Genomic DNA, 23,703 nt, shown 5'->3' on the forward strand with positions numbered 1-23,703 from the left:
GTTGCGTACAGCTCGAGGTAGTGCTCGGTCCACCGCCGCATTTGCTGTTCCTGGTCAGTGATGACCTCACCTGTCTTGGACTTAAGGGGGGCGATCTTGGAGGGGATTGGGCCTGTTGCCTTCCTGATACCCTCATACATTCCTCGTGCGTTGCCTATATCGGCGGCTTCCTGAATGCTTCTGCACAGGTTTAGCCAATAGGTGTTGGCACAGTGGCGGGCGGTCTTCTGGAGTTTGTTCCTGGCAGCCCGTAGAGCTTGAAGTGTACTGGGAGTGGGCGTGACCTTGTAAGCCAGTAGGGCCTTCCTCTTAGCCTCGATCACGGGTTCCATTTCTTCCCAGTGAGCCTCGTACCAGTCAGCGTTCTTCCGCTCTTTCTTCCCGTAAGCAATAATGGCGGAGTTGTATATGGCGTCGCGGAGACGTGGCCAATTGGATTCGATAATGTCATCTGCCGCCACTCCCTCGCCGAGTGCATCTTCCATCTTGTTGATGAATTGCTGGGTCTTGGTTGCTGGCACAACTGGTGTTGATGCGTGGGCGACCCTTCATCTTGGAGTGGTGCAACCTCTTCGGCATTATGCCCACCTTGTTTACCACGAGGGCATGGTCCGTGTCGCAGTCTGCACTGTGGTAGCTGCGGGTGAGGAGGGTGCTGCCAATACCCGTTCTTCTGGTGATGACGAGGTCAAGCTGGTGCCAATGGCGGGAGCGGGGGTGCCTCCATGACACCTGGTGGATCTCTTTGCACTTGAAGAATGTGTTTGTCACGCACAGGCCGTGGTGACACGAAAGCTCAAGCAGTCACTGACCATTCTCATTGATCTTTCCTCTCCCAAAGTTTCCAAGGCAGGTGGGCCAGGCCATGTGGTCGGCTCCTACTCTTGCGTTGAAGTCTCCAAGGAGATAGAGAGCGTTACTTCTGGGGATCTTGGATAACGCTTCGTCCAGTGCATGGTAGAACTGTTCTTTCTCTTCGATGGTGGCGCAGAGGGTTGGGGCGTACGCGCTAAGAATGCTGACTGGGCCGAAAGTTGTTGACAATCGGAGGGTAAGTAATCTTTCTGTGCCTCCTGTGGGTGGCTCTATGGAGTTAACAAGCGTGTTCTTCACAGCGAACCCAACACCGTGCTGTCTTGGTTGGTCCGGAGACTTCCCTTGCCAGTAGAAGGTGTAGTTGGTTTCTCTGATAGTTCCGTTGTCGGCCAACCGGGTCTCCTGTAGAGCCGCAATGTCGATGTTTAGTCGTGCCAGTTCCCTATCGATGACGGCGGTTTTCCTGGCACCGTTGATCCATGGAAGGTCTGCAGTAAGTCCGGGGCACATGGTCCTGATGTTCCAGCTAGCGAGGCGAAGAGCCGGAGGCTTCTTTCTTGTTGTTTGCTTGGAATTAACTGGTGCGGGTGTTTTGTGGCCCACTTTTCGAGAGGCGCCTCTCTGATCCCCACGCACCCAGTGGGGCAGGCGAGCCATGGCGAGACGGCACCTAATTGGCTGGGGCTGCCCAGCTTGAGGCGGGCGGTAGCTGTCCAGTGAGGTGCGATGACCTCTCCCACCGTCAGAGGAGACCCCTGGCGCTCGTTTCCTTCGCCAATCGGATGAGCTTATAACCGGTATCTGTCTCCTCCCGTGTTGAGTCGACATCTTGCTATGACGCTGGAGTGTCCTCTCCAGTGAAACTGAAGCTACAGAGCCTGGGCAGGGTGATATGGAGGGTCTGCTGTTGCCCATGCAGCAGACCCCCCCTCTCTTCGCAGCTGAAGGGTCCAAGGGAAAGACAAAGTCAATACAGCTTGGCTTCAGGTGCGCCGCAGGAGTTGTCGGTGTTGACTACAATGTCAAACCGCCTTAGGGACTCCGGCTCCGGATTTTCTGTCGGGGTTTACTCCCTTAGCCTTTCCCCTGAAGAGGTATGCCGCAAGGCAGTGGAGGTTTTTTGGAGTCAGAGTTTTCCTTCTCTGATTTTAGAGATGTCCTTCCTCTTTCCTCCTTTACAGGAGTAGAGATGGCCCACTTGGTGTCTGCGCCACCTGCCCCTTCCAGGACCTGATTCTTTTATTATAATTTGGAGCAATTTCAATAGCTAAAAAATATTGAACTCCAACTTTCTTTGCTAGTCAGGAAATAAGTATATCACATATAAATATTGCTGGTCCAAAACAAAAGCAATAAGACTTTTCAGAGTTACATTAAACCAGACCCATTTGCGTGTATGTGTGTGTGCTGACAACCATTGTACTTTACAGATATTAAAATATTGAAAAAGGGGGAAGTTGGGATAGAGAAGGTGGAGAAGAGCAAAGCAGCATTTCCAGCTCGTGGGACAGTGTAGTATCTTCCCCACTTGCTTGTGAACATGAACTGCACGCAAGATTCCAAATGTTTGTGTCTGAACAATCTAGTTCATTGCTTTTTTTACTACCTCAGGCAATAGAAGTCTTTTCTTTTTTTCTTTTTTTCACTCTCTTCCATCTTGCTCCTGAATCTCTACAGCATGAACAAGCATTAAGAGACAAGAGAGCTGTCTAATGGAGCAAAGAGTGATCGTTGCGAAGAATTATCTTGAGGTTCGCTGGGGTTTTCAGAAAGTAGGAAGTGTTCATGCTTGTGAGTGGCCATCTATTGAACTGCTATAAATGTAAGGGGGCTCTTCACACAGAACCCCCTCTCCAAAAAGCATCCTCTTTCTGGGGCATGGGGTGGAGTAGGAAGATAAACCATCTGAAGTTGTCAGCTTATATAGACTCATTTCAGCCTGAGTATCTTGACAATTTAAATTTGAGAGAGAAACAATATTCAATACTCTCCCCTCTAATCAGGGGGGAATAAGCAGATATGGGTGTGAGGGTCCATGCATTTTGTGCTGTACAAGTGTAGAAAAGCTTAGTTCTCAGCTGCATGAGCACCACCCGGAGGACCCTCCTGCTGGCTCTTCTCAGCCCGCGATAAATGAGGGAATACTGTAATGACTGGCTGGATTATTTTAAAGAAGCCTAACCACGTCCACTTCTACCCGACTCCACCATCAAGAGTGAAGCCTGTACTGTTCCTCAGGGACACACAGCTTTGGGTATGCCACAGTCATCCTGGGAGAAAGGAGCTCTTTCCAACTCTTCCTGATTACAGCAGCTGATAAAACCCACTAATTGCTTGCCATTTGCTCTACTATTAACACAGTATATACTAGAATTTTCCCTGTAACGAAGTAAATTCCTCTGCCATCTAATCCAGTCAAATTGTAGCTCCTGGTCAGAATAGCTTCTAAGGTCAGTGTTGGATATTTGCTCTTCCCCCAGGAGAGCTTCTCCCAACTTTCATTCTTTGTTTTCTCCTCCAAACAAGTCAGCCCACAGTTTAGACTGTGTGTCTTCATTAATCTACAAATTTCTTCTCAATTGCTTCTGACTACAACCTCCTCTGTTCTTGGGAGCACCTTTATGTTTGAACTTCACCCTTTGACAAATGGAGTCAATTCCTTTGGGAAGAGAGTAGGAAGATATCTGTTCTTATGAACTGTTTTTCCCTGCTAGCAGAATCTCTTAGCCAGGGATTATGGGGATGGAGGTGGGGATTCCGGTAACCTTCTCTCTGAGTAACACCTTGCTCTTTAAGAGGTGAGTACTCTGTGGAAAGGAAGAAGAGTGAGCAGCTTGATATCTCCTTGGCTTGCCTCTCTCCTACTATGGAAACTACCACCTTACAAGCCAGAAGAAGGGCCCCTGACACCCCAGTGTCCTCAGCATGTCTTGCCTGAGGTACAGTCTGTATTCTATGAGTGCGGGTTGAACAAAAGGGAGCGCTCTCATTTCGATGGTGCTCACCTGTGACTTAACTTCAGCAACAGGGAGCCAGGGAGCAGGATGAGAAATGGTGGTGTCCTGCTTCTCCTGTGAAGAAAGCCCTTCACCTGGAGGAGAGGGAGCACAGTTCTACTTGTAGCATTCTGGAATGGAGTCTCTGTCTCACTGAGCTGAGAAGGAGAAGGAGAGGGAACGATCTGTTCAAATACCACAGACTTCCTGTTCTTACCACATTTTAGTAGATTTGCTTGGATAGATGTTTCTGCATTTGCTATTTGCCCTTGGACTTTCAGAGGTTTAAATGGATATTTTAAACTTTTTCACCAGTCTCACTAGGGAGCAGGTTAGCAAAGCATGCTCAGACATTGCTGAGAAACTCTGGAAAATAATCGCTAAATGCAATTTTGTAAAAATGAAATAGACACTTACATGAACCAACAGTTGCACTCCTGAGCATTTATTCCAGAAGAATAAAAACCTGTGTCCACACAAAAATTTGTACACAGATGTTCATAGCAACTGTTTTCATAAGAGTCACAAACTGGAAACAAGGCAAATGATAGTCAGTGGGCAAATGGTTGAACAAACTTTGGTAGTATTAAATACTACTTAGGGTTGAAAAGGAAAGAACTATTGACCATTCAGCAGCTTGGATGGCTCTCTTAAAGGGACATATAACCATGTGATTCCGATCTATATAACATTCTCAAAATGACAGAATTATACAAATGATGCTAGGGATTAATGATGAGGAATGGGTGGTATGACCATGACGGTGTAGCATAATAGAAATCTTTGTGTTGATGTACTAGTTCTGAATCTGAATTGCAGTGGTGGTCGCATGAATCTACACATGTGATAAAATGACATATAACTACACTCACACTTTATATCAATGGCGATTTCCTTGGTTTGATATTGTACTACAGTTATGTGAGATTTAATCAGTGAGGTAAATGATCTCTGTTTACTGTTTTTTTTAATAGCTTTAGAGAAATATAATTCACATATTAAAATTACAATTTAGTGACTTCTAGTGTATTCACAGAATTGTGTATCCATCATTACAATTAATTTAAATTTTTTTCATTACTCCAATAAGAAACTCCACACCCCTTAGCCATCACCCCTGGCATCTTCACTCCTCCCTACTCCTCAGCCCTAGGCAACCTCTGATCTATTTCCTGTCTCTATAGCTTTTCTAATGCTAGGCATTTCATATGCATGGAATCATAATGTGTGGCCTTCTGTTATTGACTTATTTCACTTAGCATGTTTTTAACATTCATCAATGTTGTAGCATATATCAATGCTTCATTCCTTTTTTTGCCAATTATTCTAGTTTATGAATACCAGCTTTTATCTATTCATCACTTGATGGGCATTTGAGCTACATCCACTTTTTCGTTATGAAAATGATGCTGCAAACATTTGTGCAAATTTTTGTGTGGATTTCTGTTTTCCTTTCTCTTGGATATGTACCTAGGAATGGAATTTTGGAGTTGTTGGGTAACTCTGTATCTAACATTCTAAGAACTGCTGAACTGCTTTCCAAAGCAAATACATTTTACTCTACCATCATCAATGCATGTTGCTTCTGATTTCTCAACATCCTCACCATAACTTACTGACTTTTTTATTATGGCATGCTGGTGAGTGGGAAGTGGTACCTCAGTGTGGTTTTTTGTTTTTGATTTTTTAGAGTGACATTGGTCGAAAGAATCGTATAGGTTTCAGGTGCATGTATCCGTGATACAAGATCTATACACTGCACTGTGTGCTCATAACCCAAAGTCAGACTGCCCTCTGTTGCCATATACTAGGGCCCCTCCACCGCTTACCCTTTTCCCTCTGGTGACCACCACACTATTGTTTGTGTCCATGACTTTCAGTTTTGTATCCCACATATAAGTAAAATCATATGGTTCTTAGCTTTTTCTGACTGACTTGTTTCACTCAACTTAATACTCTCAAGGTTCATCCAGGTTGTCACAAATGGTAGTATTTTATCTTGTCTTATAGGTTTCAAATCTTTTAACATTTAGTAGAATTCACTAGTGAAGCCATCTTGTCCTGGACTTTTATTTTCGATGGAGTTTTTGTAGTTGTTGCATTTTCCTCACTGCTGATCAATCTGTTCAGATTTAACATTTCTTCATGATTCACAATAGGAAGGTTATATATTTCTAGGCGCTTAATCAGTTTCTTCTAGGTTATTGAATTTGGTGGCAGATAGTCTTTCATAGTATTCTAGTATGATCCTTTGTATGTCTGTGTTGTCTGTGGTAATTTCTCTGATTTTGATTATATGGGTCTTTCTTTTTCCTTAGTGAGGCTAACCATAGGTTTGTCAATTTTATTAACCTTTTCAAAGAACCAGCTCTTTGTTGTAGTTTCTGTGTAGTCTTTTTTTGTTCTCTATTTCATTCGATTCTACTCTAATTTTTATTATTTTCTTCTGCCGATTTTGGTTGCTTTTGTTCTTTTTCTAGTTCTTTAAGATGTAATGCTAGGTTATTTACTTGAAATTTTGTTTGTTTCTTGAGATAGTTCTGTAATGCTATAAACTTCTCTCTTATTACTGCTTTCACTGCATCCTAGAAGTTATATGTCATGTTGTCGTTCTCATTTGTTTATATATATCTTTTGATCTCACATTTTATTTCTTCTTTTCCCCAGCCACTTTTTAGTAGTATATTGTTTAATCTCCACATATTTGTGGGTTTCTTGGCTTCCTTTTTGCAGTTGATTTCTAATCTCAAAGCATTGTGGTCAGAGACTATGCTTGGTATAATTTCAATCTACTTGAATTTTTCGAGGCTAGATTTGTGACCCAAAATATGGTCTGTCCTTGAGAACATTCCATGTGCACTGGAGAAGAACGTATAACTTGATGTTCTGAGATGAAAGACTGTAATTGTCAATTATGTCCATTTTGGTCTAATGTGTCTTTTAAGGCCAATATTTCTTTAATGATTTTCTCTTTGGATGATCGATCTACAGCTGTCACTCGAGTGTTAAGGTCCCCAACCATGATTGTGTTTTTGACTGTTTCTCTGTTTAGTTCTGTTAGTAAATGCTTCTATATTTTGGTGTTCCCTGATTGGGTGCATATATATTAAGAAGTGTTGTGTCTTCTTGATGTAGTGTCCCCTTTATCATTATAAAATGTCCATATTTGTCTCTTGTTACCGTTGTTATCTTGAAACCTATTTTGTCAGGTATGAGTATGGCTACACATGCTTTTCTGTGTATGTGATTTGCTTAGTGAATCATTTTCCGCCATCTCTCTTTGAATCTACCTTTCTGTCTGCATCTTAGATGTGTCTCCTGAAAGCAGCATATGGTTGGGTTTTGTTGTTTGATCCAGTCTGCTGCTCTGTGCCTATTTATTGGTGAATTCAATCCATTTATATTTAGGGTAATTATTGATGTGTGAGGATTATTTTATAGCAATTTTATCTTTTGTTTTCTGGTACCTTGTGCCTACAGTGGTTCTTATGTTTCTCTCTGTTGTTTTTGTTTGGTGGTATTCTGTGCTTCTTTTTTTTATTATTATTATATTTTATTGATTGTATAATACAAATAAGTTGTCCCAACTTTGCCCCGTTTGCCCCCCTTCACCCAGCACCCCCCACTCCTTCAGGCAGTCCTTTGTTAATGTCCATGGGTCAGGCACCTAAGTTCTTTGGCTACTCCATTTCCTGTACTGTACTTTACATCCCCATGGCTATTCTGTAACTACCTATTTGTATTTCTTAACCCTCTCACCTCCTCATGCACTCCCCTACACCCCTGCTCCAACCTGACATCCATCAAAATGCTTTCCGTAGCCATGATTCAGTCTCTGTTCTTGTTTGCTTAGTTTGTTTTTTAGACTTAATTGTTGATATATATGTATTTATTCCCATTTATTGTTCATAGTTTTGATCATCTTCTTCTTAAACAAGTCCCTTTAACATTTCATATAATAATGGTTTGGAGATGACGAACTCCTATAGATTTTTCTTCTCTGAGAAGCCCTTTATCTTCCCTTCGATTCTAAATGATATCTTTGCTGGGAAGAGCAATCTTAGCTGTAGGTCCCTGCTTTCCATACTTTGAATATTTCTTGTCAGTCCCTTCTAGCTTGCAAAGTTTCCTTTGAGGAATCACCTGACAGTCTTATGGGCATTCCTTTGTAGGTAACTCTGCTTTTCTCTTGCTGCTTTTAAGAGTCTCTCTTTATCTTTCACTTTTGGCATTTTAATTATAATGTATCTTAGACTGGACCTCTCTGCATCTATTATGTTTGGGACTCTGTGCTTGGTGGACTTGCATGTGTATTTCCTTCACTGAATTAGGGAAGTTTTCTTTCAGCATTTTTTCAGATAGATTTCCAATTTCTTGCTTTCCTCTTCTCCTTCTGGCACCCCTATGATGTGAATGCTGGAATACTTGAAGTTGTCGCAGAGGCTCCTTACACTGTTCTTGTTTTTTGGATTCTTTTTCCTTCTTATGCTGATTGGTTGTTGTTTGCTTCCTTATGTTCCAAATCATTGATTTGATTCTTGGCTTCATTCACCCTACGTTTGTTTCCCTGTAAATTGTTCTTTATTTCAATTAGTGTATCCTTTGTTTTGGGATGGATTTTTTTTTTTTTTTATGCTGCTGAGGTCCTCACTAAGGTCCTTCAGCATCCTTATAACAAGTGTTTTTGAACTCTGCATCTGATAGATTGCTTATCTCCATTTTGTTTAGTTCTTTTTCTGGAATTTTGATCTGTTATTTCATTGGGGCCATGTTTCTTGGTCTCTTCATTTTGGCAACCTCCCAGTGTTTGCTTCTATGTATTAGGTAGAATTGCTATGACTCCCTGTCTTGGTATCATGGCCTAATGCAGTAGGTGTCCTGAAGGGTCCTGTCGCACAGCCTGTCCTATTACCCAAGCTTGGTACTCGAGGTGTGCCCTTCGTGTGGACTGAGTACACTCACCTCTTGTAGTTGAACCTTGGTTGCTGTTAACAGGTCAATGGGAGGGATTTACCCAGGTAAGTCATTTGCAAGGACTGGATGTGACCACTGACCACCAACTTCTGCTGTCTGTGGAGGATCAGCTGTGCAGAGGCAGGGTGGTGGTGCTCCAGCGTGGTCTGTAGCTGTCCACTGGAAGCATAGGTCCTGGGGTTTCCTAGGCGGTGCAGGCCAAGGTCAGCCCCCCACCTGTGCTTTCCCTCAGGCCACCCTGCCTGAGCTGTAGAGCAATCTGGGATTGCTGCTACTTGTGGTAGGCTTGGCGACTCCCAGACAAAACCAGCTGTAAATCTAGGCTGGTTGCTGCTAGCACCATTCCTGCAGCCACTTAGAAAGAGGTGCAGGCCTGGCACACTATTATTTGACAGGATTTTGGAAGTTATGGAGCATGAACCAACTCCAGCCATTCATATGAAAAAGCCACTATTAGCAGCTCTAAGTTGTGTGGGACAGAGTCTCAGGGGATCTCCAGAGCAGGATAAACAGTGTTAGCCAGGTTGATGGAGTCTCAGAAATGGCACCCGCCTGTCTGCTCTGTGGCTCTGCCCTTCTTTGTGTCTGGGAGAAAGCTGTTCTCACCTTTTGCCAGACACTTCATATTCTCCCCATATGCCACTGGTGCCTTTCAAACTACTACCCCAGTGCTGGAGCTCAGAGGGAGTGAGTCTGAGTAAGATCGTGTGGGGATTCTTTAAGAGGAGCTGCTTGGGACTTTAGAAGTTTCTTCCACTGACTCAATCCCTGCTGGTTTTTGCAGCCAGATGTGATGGGGACTTATCTTCCTGGCACTGGAACCCTGGGCTAGGGTCTGGTATAGAGCTGGGACTCCACACTCCTGAGATATCCCTCCCGAATTTTTATTCACCACACATGGATGTGGGACCAGCCCATTCCGTGTCTTCCCTCCTTCTACCAGTCTGTATGGATGTGATTTCTTTAATTCCCTAGTTGTCAGACTTCCGTTTAACTCAATTTCTGACAGTTCTGAGTGATGGTTGTTCTATAATTTAGTTGTAACTTTGATGTAGTTGTATGAGGAGGTGAGTTGTGTTTACCTATGCTGCCATCTTGACTGGAATTCCTGGTGGTATTCCATACTTCGTTTCTCAGTTTTCTCTTTTCTTTTAAGCTTTGTGTCTCGGTTTTTGTTTTTGTGTGTATGGTTACCATTAGTTTATGAAAAAGAAAGTTTCATAAATACAGTAGTTTTTTATCTTTTAAATGCATCTGATCTTCATCCTCCATTGCAAATTTACACCTTTACCCCTTGCCTTTTATGGGTTTTAGTTTTGTTTTGTTTTGTTTTTTTAATCACAAATTACCCTGTTTATGCTGTAAGCTTGTTGGTAATCTTACTCATGTGTTGTGATTTTGAGTAGTTCAGGCAGTGGATGTCTTCTGGTGCTAAATTCTCTCACCTTCTGCATGTCTGGAAAAGTCTTTATTTCTCCTTCATATCTGAAGGATAACTGTGATGGATATATTATTCTTGGCTGGTAACTTCTCTCTTTCAGTAGTTTGAATATTTGGTTCCACTCTTTTCTGGCTTGTAGAGTTACTGCTGAGAAGTCCGAGGATAACCTAATGGGCTTTCCTTCATAGGTTACTTCCTTTTTCTCCCTGACTGCCTTGAGAATTCTATCTTGTCATTAATTTTTGACAATTTTAATGCAGTGTGCCTTGCAGAAGACCTCTTTGCATTGAGGTAACTATGTTCTGTTTCCTTCCCAAATTCGAGGATCTTGCTCTTTCTATGGGTTTGGGAAGGTCTCATCAATTATTTGAATAGGCTTTTCGTTTTCTTTCTCTCTTCTAATTCTGGTATACCTTATTGTCCTTTCTGATAGAGTCAGATAGTTCTCATAGAGCTCTTTCATTTCTTTTTTTTTTTTTTACACCCAAGTCTCTCTTCTACCTTCTGTGTCATTTCTAGATTTCTATTTTTGGAATCACTAATTCTTTCCTCACTGTAGAAGGCTCTATTTCCTATGCTCACTTGTTCATTCTTGATCTCTTTCATTGAATTCATCATCTGAAGAATGTCTGTTCTTTTTTTAAAAGTTTTGATCTCTTTGGCAAAGTACTCATTTTGTTCATTGATTTGTTTTCTGAGCTCTTTCAACTGCCTGTGTTTTCTTGAATCTTGAGTTTTTTTCAGAACTGCACTCTTGAATTCTCTGTCATTTATATCACATATTTCCATGTCTAAGTTTATTTTCTGGAGATTTTTCATTACTTCTGAGCTGCTTTGCTACCTTGGTCATTCATGGTATTAATGATTTCCTTCTCTGTCTGAGCGTCATGTGTGAGTGACACTTCTTTAGATTAATACAAAGAGGTATTTTATTATTTTCCAGTAGGTGGCACTAAATTAAGAGATTTTTTAGCTCTGTGAAATCCCAAAGCTGACCCCATGACTGTAAGTGCAGCCATGATACTTGGAGGTGGGATTGTCTGGGAGAACCCAGCTGCCTTCTTTGTTTTGCCCTTTCTGTAATGGTGATCTCAGACCTCTATGGGGGACCCCACCAATGTATCCCAACCAGGGTTCAATCACAGAATGCACCCTTTACTCAGGGAAGATAGCTATTCTGTAGTAACAGTTCTTGGGTTTGCAGATAGTGTGCTTCTCAACCCAACACCAAGGGCAACAGGAGGCAAGCTTTGGGAGTCCACAGGGTGGCAGGGCTCTGTGGCTTTGTTTCTCTTTTTGGAATACCCACTGCTAAACTTCTGTGGCCGCACACCATGCTGTGTCCTTGCCAGGGTTTTTCGGCTCAGCCACAGCTTGCACCGCTCACTCCTTCAGGAATGCCCACCAAGTCTCTCTGCTCCTCCTGACTGAAGGAAGTGCCAGCCACAAGCAGCTTCCTCTCCTCTCTGGGCTGAGCCCTGCCTTGAGCTCCTGGCTCCATTGCTAGTCTGAGCCTTCCTCCCTTCTCACCTACCCTGTTTGTCTCCACTTGACCACCTTTAGATGCTTCAATGTATGGATCTCTCAGGTGTGCCTGTATGTTGAACAGGGAATCCTATGTTGAGTTATAGCTTTTTAAATTGTTGAAACTTCAGGATAAGAGACCAAGAGGACCTCTCATGCCACCATTCTTTTGACATCACTCTCAATGTGCTTTTCATTGGCATTTCTCTAATGTCCTAATGATGTTGAACATCTTCATGTGTTTATTGATCATCCATATATCTTTTGGGAAGATGTCTGTTTGAATTCTCTGCCCTTCATTTTTTACTGTTTTTTCTATTATTGAGTTGTAAGAATTTTTCTGGAGACATGGATGGATTGAGAAAAAGAAACAAAACTCATGAACATAGACAACAATGTGGTGATTGTTGGGGAAGGAGATAGATGGAGGTGGAAGAGGATATAGGAGAGATAAATGGTGATGCGAAAAGATCTAATAAAGTTGCATGGCAGATAGGTACATTTTTTAAAAGAATTCTTCATGTGTTTTAGATAAAAGTTCCTTATCAGATATATCTATATTCTATACTATATTTGTAACTTGCTGTGAATCTTTATTTCAAATTTAAAAGTTTTTTAAATGCTTTTATTGAAACCCACAAGTGCATCTAAAATGTGAAAACGATAGGGTCCGTGTACTATATCAATGTTGTGGTATTGTACTGTAGTTTTGCAGCATGCTCCTGTTGGAGAAAACTAGGTAAAGACTCTACAGCATCTCTGTATTATTTTGTACAACTGTAATTAAATCTGTAATTATCTCAAAATGTTTTAAAATTATTTAATCATTTTTATGCTAATATTTGCCTCCTATATAGGGATTTTTTTTTAAATTGATGAACTTTGTACAGCAGTTTTAGTTGCACAACAAAATTGAGCAGGAGGTACAGAAATATCTCATACACCCCTCTACCTCACCCATATGCACAGTCTTCCCCACTATCAACATCCCCACTGCCGTGGCACGTTTGTTACAACTAATAGTCCTGTACTGATACATTGTCATCACACAAATATCATCGTTTGTATTAGGGTTCAATACTGGTGTTGTGCATTCTCTGGGTTTTGACAAATACATAGATTGTTTTTCTAAGAGTAATTTTTAAAATAAAATAATTTTTAATTATCCACATAATGTGTAAATATATTTTAAATCCTGGTTACACAGTAATTAAAACTTCCCAAATATAGTAAACTCACCTTTGACAAGCACCCCTCAATCCTAGTTTGTCTCTCTCCAGCACAAATGATACATTTCATTTATATCTTACTGCCCAGGTGTGTTATTTAAATTTGATTCTTGTGATTAATACTGAAGAGCTTTTAGGACTTCATGCCCAACTTCCCACATGCTTGCAAACATCACACATGCATAAGGCTGCAACCCACTAAAAACTATTTTTCCTCTTTTAGGAGATTAGAATAGTAACTTGTCATCTTTTGAACTCACTATGTTAGCAGAGCATGTCTGTAAACCATTCTTCTTCTTTTTTTTTTTTTAATTGTTTTTCTTTTACAGTTGTCCCATTTTTTCCTGTGGAGAATTCTTAGGGGGTGGACAAAAAGAAACTGTTGTGACTTCTATTCTTAATACTCCAATGCAAAGGATTTATTTAAAGATATTTAAGAGAAAAAATTACTGATAAAATAATAGCACTTGTGTAGCTTGAACACTAAGGATTTCAGCTTTCTAAAATTGAAGTATACTTTTTTTTTTTGTTTATGGTTCCAGAGGAGAAGAAAGCTATGCTGCAAGAAATAGCTAATCAGAAAGGAGTGTCCTGTCGTGCCCAAGGTTGGAAAGTACACCTCTGTGCTGCCCAGTTGCTGCAGCTGGTAGGTTGAGTCCTAGCACATACTTGAGGTATCTAGTCACAGAGCTTTTTTTTTTTTTTTTTTTTTTTTTTTGAGTAATTCTGAAGCATTCCTAATTAACATGGGTCATAATAGAATTTTCATGTGTGCTAAATAGCATAATTATTGTATATGTTTCATAGATATCATTATGATCTAAATATATTTTAGTCTGGTATCCAGAACCAAAATATACTGAACACCTGCAATTAAACTTCAGTACTATGTGTTGCCATGACAGGGAGCCTCAAATGACCTCAGCAAAGTCCCTCCTTCCCACTTGGCTTTTTATCACGGGGACCAGGCACAATTCCCACTTCTCACTGAAGACTAGGCTTTAGTCCTCTGCCAGCTTGCAATATTATTCAAATAAGCCAGTCACATGGGAAACATGGGGTCCCTCTCCCTCTTGATACTACAGAGCCTGCCTCCTACAGCCCCTGCTTGTTCACTGTGTTGGAATACAGCCCTCTCATGGCCCCTGTGGCCCCACATAGTGTGCAGTATCCTCTTCCCCTGGTCTGTGAGTATGTTGACTAGTAAACTGCTATTCAACTGTTTCCATAACCCTAGGGCAGGAATCTTTACTTCACCAGTGACGTGCAGGGATGGCAATCAAAACAACAATCTCATGAAGTTTTTCTGTCTTTGAAGTAGCTGCGTTCTGAACATTGTTATGAATATATATAATAAAAGTGGTACTGTGGCTAGTTCTGTACTTAGCAGAGAAACATATTTCTATGAAACTTGTAGACTTGTTTTCCAGAGGTATTGAATTTAGGGCAATACTTAAAAGTTATACTTGAAGATGGACTCTGAATTAGTCGTATGTCAAATTGTAACATAAATTGTTATTGATCAATTTAGTCATTGAGAGAAAGGATTTCATCACCCTAATAGCTCTCAGACTAGTTTAGAAAGGTGATTCAAGGTGGGTTTATTTGCCTGAACTTGACAAAAAAAAGTATTTCTGAAGTCATGTTCCCCCCCTAACCCCTCATGTGTTGCAGACAAATCTAGAACATGATGTTTATGAAAGACTCACCAACCTACAGGAAGGGATTATCCCAAAGAAAAAAGCAGCAACTGATGATGATCTACACCGAATAAATGAACTAATACAGGTTTGAGTGAGCCCTTTCCTTTCTGATCATCCACTTTATGGAATTGTTTACTGTAGTCTTACTTCTTCCTTTCCCTTGCTCATCCACTAATAATCTAAATAAAACCTTTTATTTACTTCAGTTTTCATTACCAAGAAACACTAGAACATTCTTCTATGTGAAAGCCTCAAAATGGTCTCAATTTAAAGATGAGAAGTTCTTTAAAAACCAAATCATCCTCAAGGTTACTAATTGACAATGACGTGTCTTTTATTTCAGGGGAATATGCAGAGGTGTAAACTTGTGATGGATCAGATCAGTGAGGCCAGAGACTCCATGCTTAAGGTTTTAGATCATAAAGATCGTGTCCTGAAGCTTCTGAATAAGAATGGGACTGTCAAGAAGGTATCAAAATTGAAGCGAAAGGAAAAAGTCTAGATCCAGAAGAATCAGAACTTCGGAAACAGAATTTATGAAGAATAATGGTGGGATTGGAGGGAGGGTTTCAGTTATTTCCAAGTGTAACATTGAAATAAAGGAAACGTACCTTAATTCACATGTGAAAGCAGAGGGACCCATGGCACCCAAGTGTCACAAGAGGATCAGTGAATTCCATTCTTTCTTTTAGGCACATCCCTCTTTTAAGTTTACTGTGTCATAAATGCCTCCTGATGCATCAGTGTCTACCAGTTGGAATTGGAGACACAAAAGATGGCTGGCATTTTTCAGCTTTCCAGTTTATAAACTATCTGATGGATTCCTGTAGGATCCATACTGAGCCTAGACTGAAAGTATCCACTTGGACCACCTGTTATCTCTACACTGAAAGTCAAACCTCTTCCCTCATCCCAGTCGGTTCCTACTCTGACCTTCAAGCCAGAGCTGGCCTTTTTCAGCAGTGCCATGCCACCCAGAGACCTGGCGCATCTCACACTCTAAAAGGGTTTGAACTATCAATTGTCATTTTTAAGAACCATTTCAAAGTGAGATTATTAATATTGTCTGTCCTGCATATTACAAAGTTGGGTTTTTGTGGATGCTCAGAGCAGGCAACACCATAAATTGCCCTGAGTTCCTTGTTCTGAAGTACATTCTTGGTTATCTGTACTTCTGTAGCTAGTGTGATGCTGTTAATTATATGTACCACACATCTCCAGATGTTAATAAAGGACTCAAAGAGGTTTCATACATGAGCAGTGTCCATCATTTTATAGAGTTACTTGTTGCTGTGCTGAATGTCACTTGAGTGTTGACCCTACTGGAGTTTCTCATACATTGCTGAGAGTCTACTCTGTAACAAAGTTTTATTATTACACTTAAGAGTTCCACTTATCCTGCTATCCTACTATTTTGAAGATGCCACAATGGCTCTTGGTTAGCTACATACAAGACTATATGGTATCCCATTTCAGATTGGTCAAGTTTTGGGACAACTAAGGCTGCAATTGCAGGGTGAAGCATCCAGGAATGAGTTTTCTTCATAGGGTTACTCTTGCTTCCTGTTAACCTTCTGGAGTAGTAAGGTCACCCAGGTTTGCTTCCTCTGGGCACAAGTAGTCATGTCTCCCTTCTGGCTGGATGTTCTCCATCTAGCTGGACATGTATTTCCAATATTCAAGTTGGGGCTGGTGCTCTTCTCTTTACCCTAACCTGAACAGATTTGAGACTGAGTTTGTACCAATTCTGACCAGGTTTTTGGGACTAGTGTTCTTACTCTTTAGATTGTCTCACCTGAGACAGCCTTCCTTGAATTAGAATGGTAAGCTTTCACCTGGTATAGGACTGAGGGAGAAAGGCAAGGAGCCTCTTGGTTTTCCTCTCATTAGGACACATTGGCCTGCATAACCTTGGCTAAAGTCCTTGAGACGATTGTACTGCTTCACTAGAGTGTTTCGTTGGGGTATAGAGCCAATTTTTAAAAATACTACTGACTGTTTACTAATCACCAGTGTAGTGTGACTACTATAATAGTGTTCCTTTGCCTCAGTTTCATCTGTGTATATGCCATGTAGTATGCTGACTAGTGAAGGACAGAATTCAGATATTTGGAATCCTGCATTACAGACATGTTCTCTCTAAAAGTATTGTCACCTTCATTTAAACAAATTTTGGATAACCCTGGTCAAAGGAAGCTTGTCAATATAAGCTTGATGACAGTGCAGGTTAGCATAATAGTGTTTGCAGTTTTCTTTGCCTTTTGAGGACACTATGATCAGAAGTTGAGAGAGACAGGGGAATGAATCTTGCCAACGTGCACAATATTATTAAAAGTAATTTTATTGAAAAGTACTTGACATGCAATAAACTAAACATTTTAAAGTATGCAGTTTGATAAGATTTGACATGTGTACACCCCTGAAACACCCACACTCAAGGTAGTGAACATATCTATCAGACCCCTAATTTCCCTTGTACTGCTATGATTTCTCTCTCAAGCCCTTAACTTGCCTCCCCATCTTCAGTCAATCTGCTTATTGTCATCCTACTTCGCATTTTCTGGAATATATGAATGGAATCATCACTATATTATCTATTAAGGGAAGGAGTCTGGCTTTTTCTACACAGCATAATGGAAATTTATGCTAAGTTATATTTGTGTTGCTTGTTTCAGTAGTTCATTGTTGTTTTTTCATTAAATGTATTGGGGTGACATTTATTAGTAAGAATAATTTATTGCTTTTTATTACCGATTAGCAAGCATTCCATTGTTTGGCTGTTCTACAAGTTGTTGATCGGTTCACCAGTAAAAAGGCATTCTGTTTGTTAGCAGTCTGGTTTATTACGGATACAACTGTTTCCCACATTTCTGTTCTTTGTATGAACATATGCTTGCATTCAACTTTTTTTTTTTTTTTTTACTTAACTGATTTTAGTAGCATGACTTAAAATCCCTAAACTGGATAATCATTATGCAAAATACATAGATGAATACTATCTTCTTTTAAAACTATAAAAAAGCAAGACATGAAAATAGGCAAGTTGCTGTTAAATAAATGAATAAAATTTTTAAAAAGATGTTTTCCTTTTTTATTTTTTGAAGGAGGGAAATGATCATTTAAACAATATTCAAGTTTGTTAAACAATTTTTAAAGTATAAAGTGTTTAATTTGCAACAGCTTCAAGGTTTATGTTCCCAAATTTTGCATATAACTAAACTTTCAAATCTGCTAATACTCACTGAATTGATTCCACTCTGAATCCTTTTTTTTTTTTCAGAGAGAGAGGGAGAAAGAAAAACATTTCTTTGCATCTTCTAATGTTTCTTATGTTTCTTCTGAGAATGGCTAATGAAAACAGTTTGATAAGGCATCATTAAGCAGTCATCATCTGCAAGCATGATGTCTTCACTAGCATCTTCTAAATTCGGTAGTTTCTTTTTTTTATATCTATTTCTTCCTTCAGCTCTGTGATGCTGCTTGTATTTCATGCAAATGTGCTTATCTTCTTCATCTTCAAAAGTAACATTGACACCTTCTGCAGCCTCCTTCCTAATGGTGGCCGCCATCTTGGGACCCCATAATTTTCACTAGCTGGTTTCAGTGATTTTATCATAGCAATAATATAGACACAGTTTAGAATTTTAAGTTATTTAGAGGTTATGTTACAAAACCAAAGGGATTTGGATGCCCACTGCAATGTATAGGCAAATTCTGGAGGCAGAGGCTGATGAGAAAGGAAAGGTTTTTATTCAAATGCTGCACAATCTAGGAGCATGGCAGACTCTTACCTCAAAGCCCATCCTTCCTCAGCCAGACCAAAACCAAACAGTGTCCAGACTTCCTTCTCACATTTAAAGTACCATCTGTTAGGAATCAGGCAGCCACTAAGTGTCATCCAGGCAGCTCAGGTTGCTCCCGGACACTGTCTAGCTTCAGGTTACCTACTGGAACCTGTGCTTATGGCCACCACCTCCATAGGCCATGTGGTTTCCAGGGTGAGAAGGTCCTGTGAATACACCACCAGTACATTCACCAGATGGGTAAGAAAGCATCTCTTCCTTCTGTGAGCTTATATTAGTTTCAGATATGGGATGGACCGGGTGCTTTCTCAGAATGCCCAATGACTTCCTAAACTTCCACATGCTCTAGAAGGGTCGTCCGACCCCCAGTCTCCAACCAATTCCTTTTCCCTAGGCTAGACTGACAGGCTTCTTTGGTGTATCCCTACTCCCTACCATCATTCTGATCTGTGGTGCAGGTGCCTGCCTTAACCCTGGTCCCACTCTCATCAGGGACCTGAAGGTGGTAGGAGTTTTTCCCCTATTCAATTATCCTGCTAGCCTTGCAAGTGTTCTGTGAAATACTTCCTCCTGCCGCCATCTTGCCCAGGGTGCAGAAGATCTGCTACTAGGAGCATAATGCTCCACACTAGGGGCAGAGTATTTGCAAGGCTTGAGTTGGTTACATGAGCAATGCAGCTCCGCCCTATGTCTGCTACCTCAATTCCCCCCTTTAAAACTGGACCCTTGTATTCTTACAAGGGCAAATGGACAAACGTCTCATTTTTCTGTAATTACTTCCTTTAGGCAAAGGTGGTAGTCTTATCAACCTCTAGGTTCATAGATTTTTGCTATCCAACAAGGGAAGAGAGGATCAGGAATGGAGGGAAGCATTTATGCAAGAGAGAAGGATCTTTCAAAGTCCAGATCACTTGGCTGTCCCTGAGCAGTGGCATACACAATGTCCAAAGGATGTATTGCTGGATAACTGAAGCTGGTAGAATGCTTCACATTTCAAGAAACACAATTTCAAATGGGCTTCCAAAGTGAGATCTATTGTACAGACAAATAATCGTTTAGTGAGGGGTCAAAAACGAGAGAGAGACTAAAGGTTCCCCATGATCTGACCCTGGATAGGGATTTGGTAGCACCCCTACCCCCCACCCGAGCAGAATAAATTTGCTGAGAAAGCCACTGCCTGGGAAATGCAGTAAAAAAAAAAAAAAAAAAAAAAAAAAAGGGAGGGAAAGCAAAAATATTTATAAAAAAACAACATTGTCCCTTAGCTTTGAGAGGAGGAATTTTAAATCTCCTTCAGGAGTGCAAGTCCAGGTTTCCCTTTCAGTATCAACAGCAGCAAGATCCAGTCCTTTTCAGGCAGTGCCCACTTTATCCTTGTCTAGTGGATCCAAAGCTTGATTAGCTTTAGGGAAGAGTGTGTTATCAGTAGGATATAATGGAGACTGGCCCATTGCTTGGCCAACTGCTTTTCAGGGCATTGAGTATTTCAGGTATTTAGTAAGACTCAGTCTCCCAGCTGAAATGGGTGTAAGGACTGGCCAGACAGGTAGATGGACCTGCAATGAGAAACTTGTGCAAAATTGTTGTTTGCCCTAAATGTACATATTGTTTGATTTTTGATTCACACTCTAAAGGAGTGTCCCTAAAACAGAAACCTGGAAGGGTCTCCCATAAACAATTTCAAAAGGGGCTAAATTTTAGCCTGCTTCTGGGTTCTACCCTAATTCGGAGCAAGGAAATAGTGAGTGCCTGGTTCCTTTTCAAATGCATTTCCTGGCATATTTTCACCAGGGTCTTCTTTACTATGTAGTTCATTTTCTCAGTCTTTTCCATAGATTGGGTTCTCCAAGATACATGTAGTTTCCATTGAATCTGTAGTGCCTGTCCTATCTTCTGGGAGATTTCTGAAGTGAATGACTGTCCATTGTTACTTTGAATGCTCTAAGGGATTATTTCTTTGATTAATTTTGCTACCTCAGTCTGGTCAAGATAGAGGCATAGGTAAACATGCCTCACCTCCATGCACAACTATAGCAAAAAATACAACTAGACTTCAAGTAGCACCCAGAATTGTCAGAAAACTGAGCTGTGTAGAAGTCCAGCAACCAAGGATCTAAAGAAGCTACATTCATCCAGACAGGTAGGAGGAGCAGAGAAGTGGCAAGGGGTGGAGAGATATGCAAACAAGGAGTGATGCAGAGTGACGCAGAGACAGGAACAGGTAGGTGCTCCCACATCCGCATGTGGTGAATAAAAAATGAGAGGGATACCTTGGGAATAGGAATCCCAACCCCCCCAATTTAGAACACCCAGCCTAGGGTTTCAGCACCAGGAAGGTAAGTCCCCATAACTTCTAGCTATAAAAATTAGTGGGTGTTGGGGCAGCAGAAGAAACTGCAGGATTCTCAAGAGACTCCTCTTAAGAGGCCCACAACGGACTTAGGACTTACACAGAACCCCCTCTGGGATTCATCACCAGGGCAAATCTGGGAGAGGACCAGTGGCATATGGGAAGAATGAAGTGTGAGTACCAGGAGAGAGCTTCCTCCCAGGAAAAACTCCAGAAGCAAGGCAGTGGCATTTTCAATCTCTGAGAAGAAGAGAAAGAGCAAGAAATTGAAAACTTATTTTGAAAAATAATAGAAACTTCCCTAATTTGATGGAGGAAATAGACATACAAGTCCAGGGAGCACAGAGTCCCAAACAAGTTGGACCCAAAGAGAACCACACCAAGACACATCATAATTAAAATGCCAAAGTTTAAGATAAAGAGATAATCTTAAAAGCAGCAAGAGAACAGCAGATAGTTATCTGCAAAGGAATTCCTGTAAGACTGTCAGCTGATACTTCAAAAGAAATTTGGCAGGCTACAAGGGACTGGCAAGAAGTATTCAAAGTGATGAAAAGCAAGGACCTGCAACCTAGATTACTCAATCCAGCAAAGCTATCATTTAGTATGGAGAACAGATAAAGTGCTTCCCAGACAAGGTAAAACTAAAGGAGTTCATCATCACCAAGCCATTATTATATGAAATTCTAAAGGAAATTATATAAAAGAAGATCAAAATTATGATCATTAAAATGGCAATAAATTCACAACTATCAATAATTGAATCCAAATAACAAACTAAGCAAACAAGCAGAACAGGAATAGAATCATAAGTAGATCATTTGGAGGGTTATCCATTGGTAGGGTGAAGGGGGGAAATGGGGGAAAGATGCAGGGATTAAGAAGCACAATTTAATTGCGGACAGAACATCTCTGTGAGCAGCTGGACACTGGCAGGAGTCAAGCCTTGGCACTGCTGGATTACAGAAAACCATCTGGGAGCGACCTGTTTGGTGAGGATAGCAGAGGAAAAAGGGATGAGATGGGATTTCTGGCTGGGGTGACTCCCTGAGCTGCGGCTGGGAGGACACAAAGGCTTTTTAGCGACCACAGGCTTCCCCAGAGAGGAATCGGGAGGAGAGTGGATCTCTGCCCACTGGCAGAGCCAGGAGTGGGCCGGGTAGCATCTGGCGCTAAAAGACAAGAAACAGCGTACTGCTGTGCATGTGAGAACGTAATTTTCCTTTATATTTTTATCTTGTATACTAAGGAGAGGGAAGGAAAGGTTGGGGGTGATAGGACATTCTTGAGGAGCACAGGCGCAGAAGTGCACTCACCCACTCCCCAACCCTCCCCTTGGGTAGCGCGGGTGTGCACAGGGAAGTGCCCTGATACACTGGCCCAGGCGCACAGCCAGGTCGCTGGCCACACGTCTGGGTGCCCCTCAGACACACCCCAACAGACATAAGATCAGTGCCCCAACGGGCGCAGGGAGGGCCCTCTGGGCACGCAGAAGACCGTACACAGAAACCCCTGGCCAGCCCCAGTGGGCGCCAGGCCGGAGCACAGCCCACTTGCACGAACTCTGCTCGTTCCCGCCCAGGTGGGTGCGGCATGGGAACAGCAGGTGGAGGTGATTCACAGAAGATGACTTCCACCGTGCACAGTGTCTGGGGCCCCACCCCAAGGGGCAAGAGACCAACTCCCGGGGCACCGCTCAACAGGCCTCAGGCTAGCGCGCAGGCCGCCTTGCGGGCACACGTGCACGTGCGCACCAGCAGCCCAGCAGGCTCCAAACAGGAGCCAAAATTCCAAAGATCAGGAACCTCTGGCCCGCCTCATTAGACCAGCTGTGGATCCAGAAAAAGAAGATGACACACAAAGGCTGAACTGAGTAAAAACTGTCCTTTTATATATTTTAAAAAAAATTTTATTTCTATTTTAGTTTTATTATTTCTATTTTATTTTAATTTTAATTCCTTATTTTTTATCTGAATTTTAATTTTACTTTCATTAAACTTTTTTAAAATTATCTCTTTAATTTGTTTCATACCATCTCTCCTTCTCTTCCTCTTTAATTTTTGTTTTGTTTAGCCTCCCTTTCACACTAAATAAGTATAATGTAACTACGATATAGATCTAATACTATACAGTTCCACTTTCTTACTATACTCTGCATTCTTTCATCTTTTTCCTTTACTATTATTAACATACAATGTAAATATTACCTACTGTCTTGCATAGTCTTGACACTACTTGCTACTGTTACTAATCTATCATCCCCTCTCTCAAAAATTGTATTTGTCCTCTTTAAAAACAACTCTTATCTATTCTTCCTATAGTATAAAAGCCCTAACCTCTCTACATTTATATTAATACTGGCTCATTTGCTAACTATAGTGGGATAGAGGGTGGGGGAATTTCTGAGGGTGTGGGTTTCCTGCCTGGGCTCTATGTTTATGTTTTTAACAGCATCTCCACAAAAGAACTCAAGACAAAGTGGACAGAGTGACTCTCAATCAACTAGCCAGAGGGAAGATCCCACCAAAGAACATCTAAAATATAACCAGACAGCATAAACAAACGACATAAAGGGTAACCCAAGAACATCAGGCTCAGGAGATCAAAGACACTGCACCACTGAAACCCCCAGATCTCCTATGAAGAATCTCATACCACAAAGGTGGGAAATCAAAGCAGACAAACCCAAAAAACAAAAACAAACAAGAAGAATCCAACATGGTAAGACGCAGAAACGACCTCTCAATGAAAAGAAAAGAGAAATCCCCAGAAAGAGAGGTAGATGGAATAGACATAGCCCAAATGTCAGACATGGAATTCAAAACAATGATGGTGAAGAAGCTCAATATACTCGACAACCTCAAAAA

General features: G+C 41.3%; 1 protein-coding gene and 1 pseudogene across 6 annotated transcripts in view; one reads left to right on the forward strand and one right to left on the reverse strand.

The window, feature by feature from the left end:
• The window catches only part of SAP130 (Sin3A associated protein 130), a 120,279-nt gene extending 104,344 nt beyond the window's left edge, over positions 1-15,935 (forward strand). For all 6 annotated transcript variants that reach the window (XM_090278881.1, XM_090278895.1, XM_090278893.1 and 3 more), the window contains 3 exons: positions 13,523-13,626; positions 14,655-14,768; positions 15,027-15,935. In XM_090278881.1, the coding sequence (XP_090135007.1) occupies positions 13,523-13,626; positions 14,655-14,768; positions 15,027-15,185 (377 nt within the window). In that variant the 3' untranslated portion in view covers positions 15,186-15,935. The remainder of the gene's footprint in view (positions 1-13,522; positions 13,627-14,654; positions 14,769-15,026) is intronic.
• A 1,914-nt stretch (positions 15,936-17,849) lies between these two features.
• Positions 17,850-18,252, reverse strand: LOC150021782 (prefoldin subunit 4-like; annotated as a pseudogene).
• Between the last annotated feature and the right edge of the window lie 5,451 nt (positions 18,253-23,703).

Source organism: Furipterus horrens, unplaced genomic scaffold, assembly GCF_987537825.1.
Source record: "Furipterus horrens unplaced genomic scaffold, mFurHor1.1.pri manual_scaffold_1, whole genome shotgun sequence".
Lineage (NCBI taxonomy): Eukaryota > Metazoa > Chordata > Mammalia > Chiroptera > Furipteridae > Furipterus > Furipterus horrens.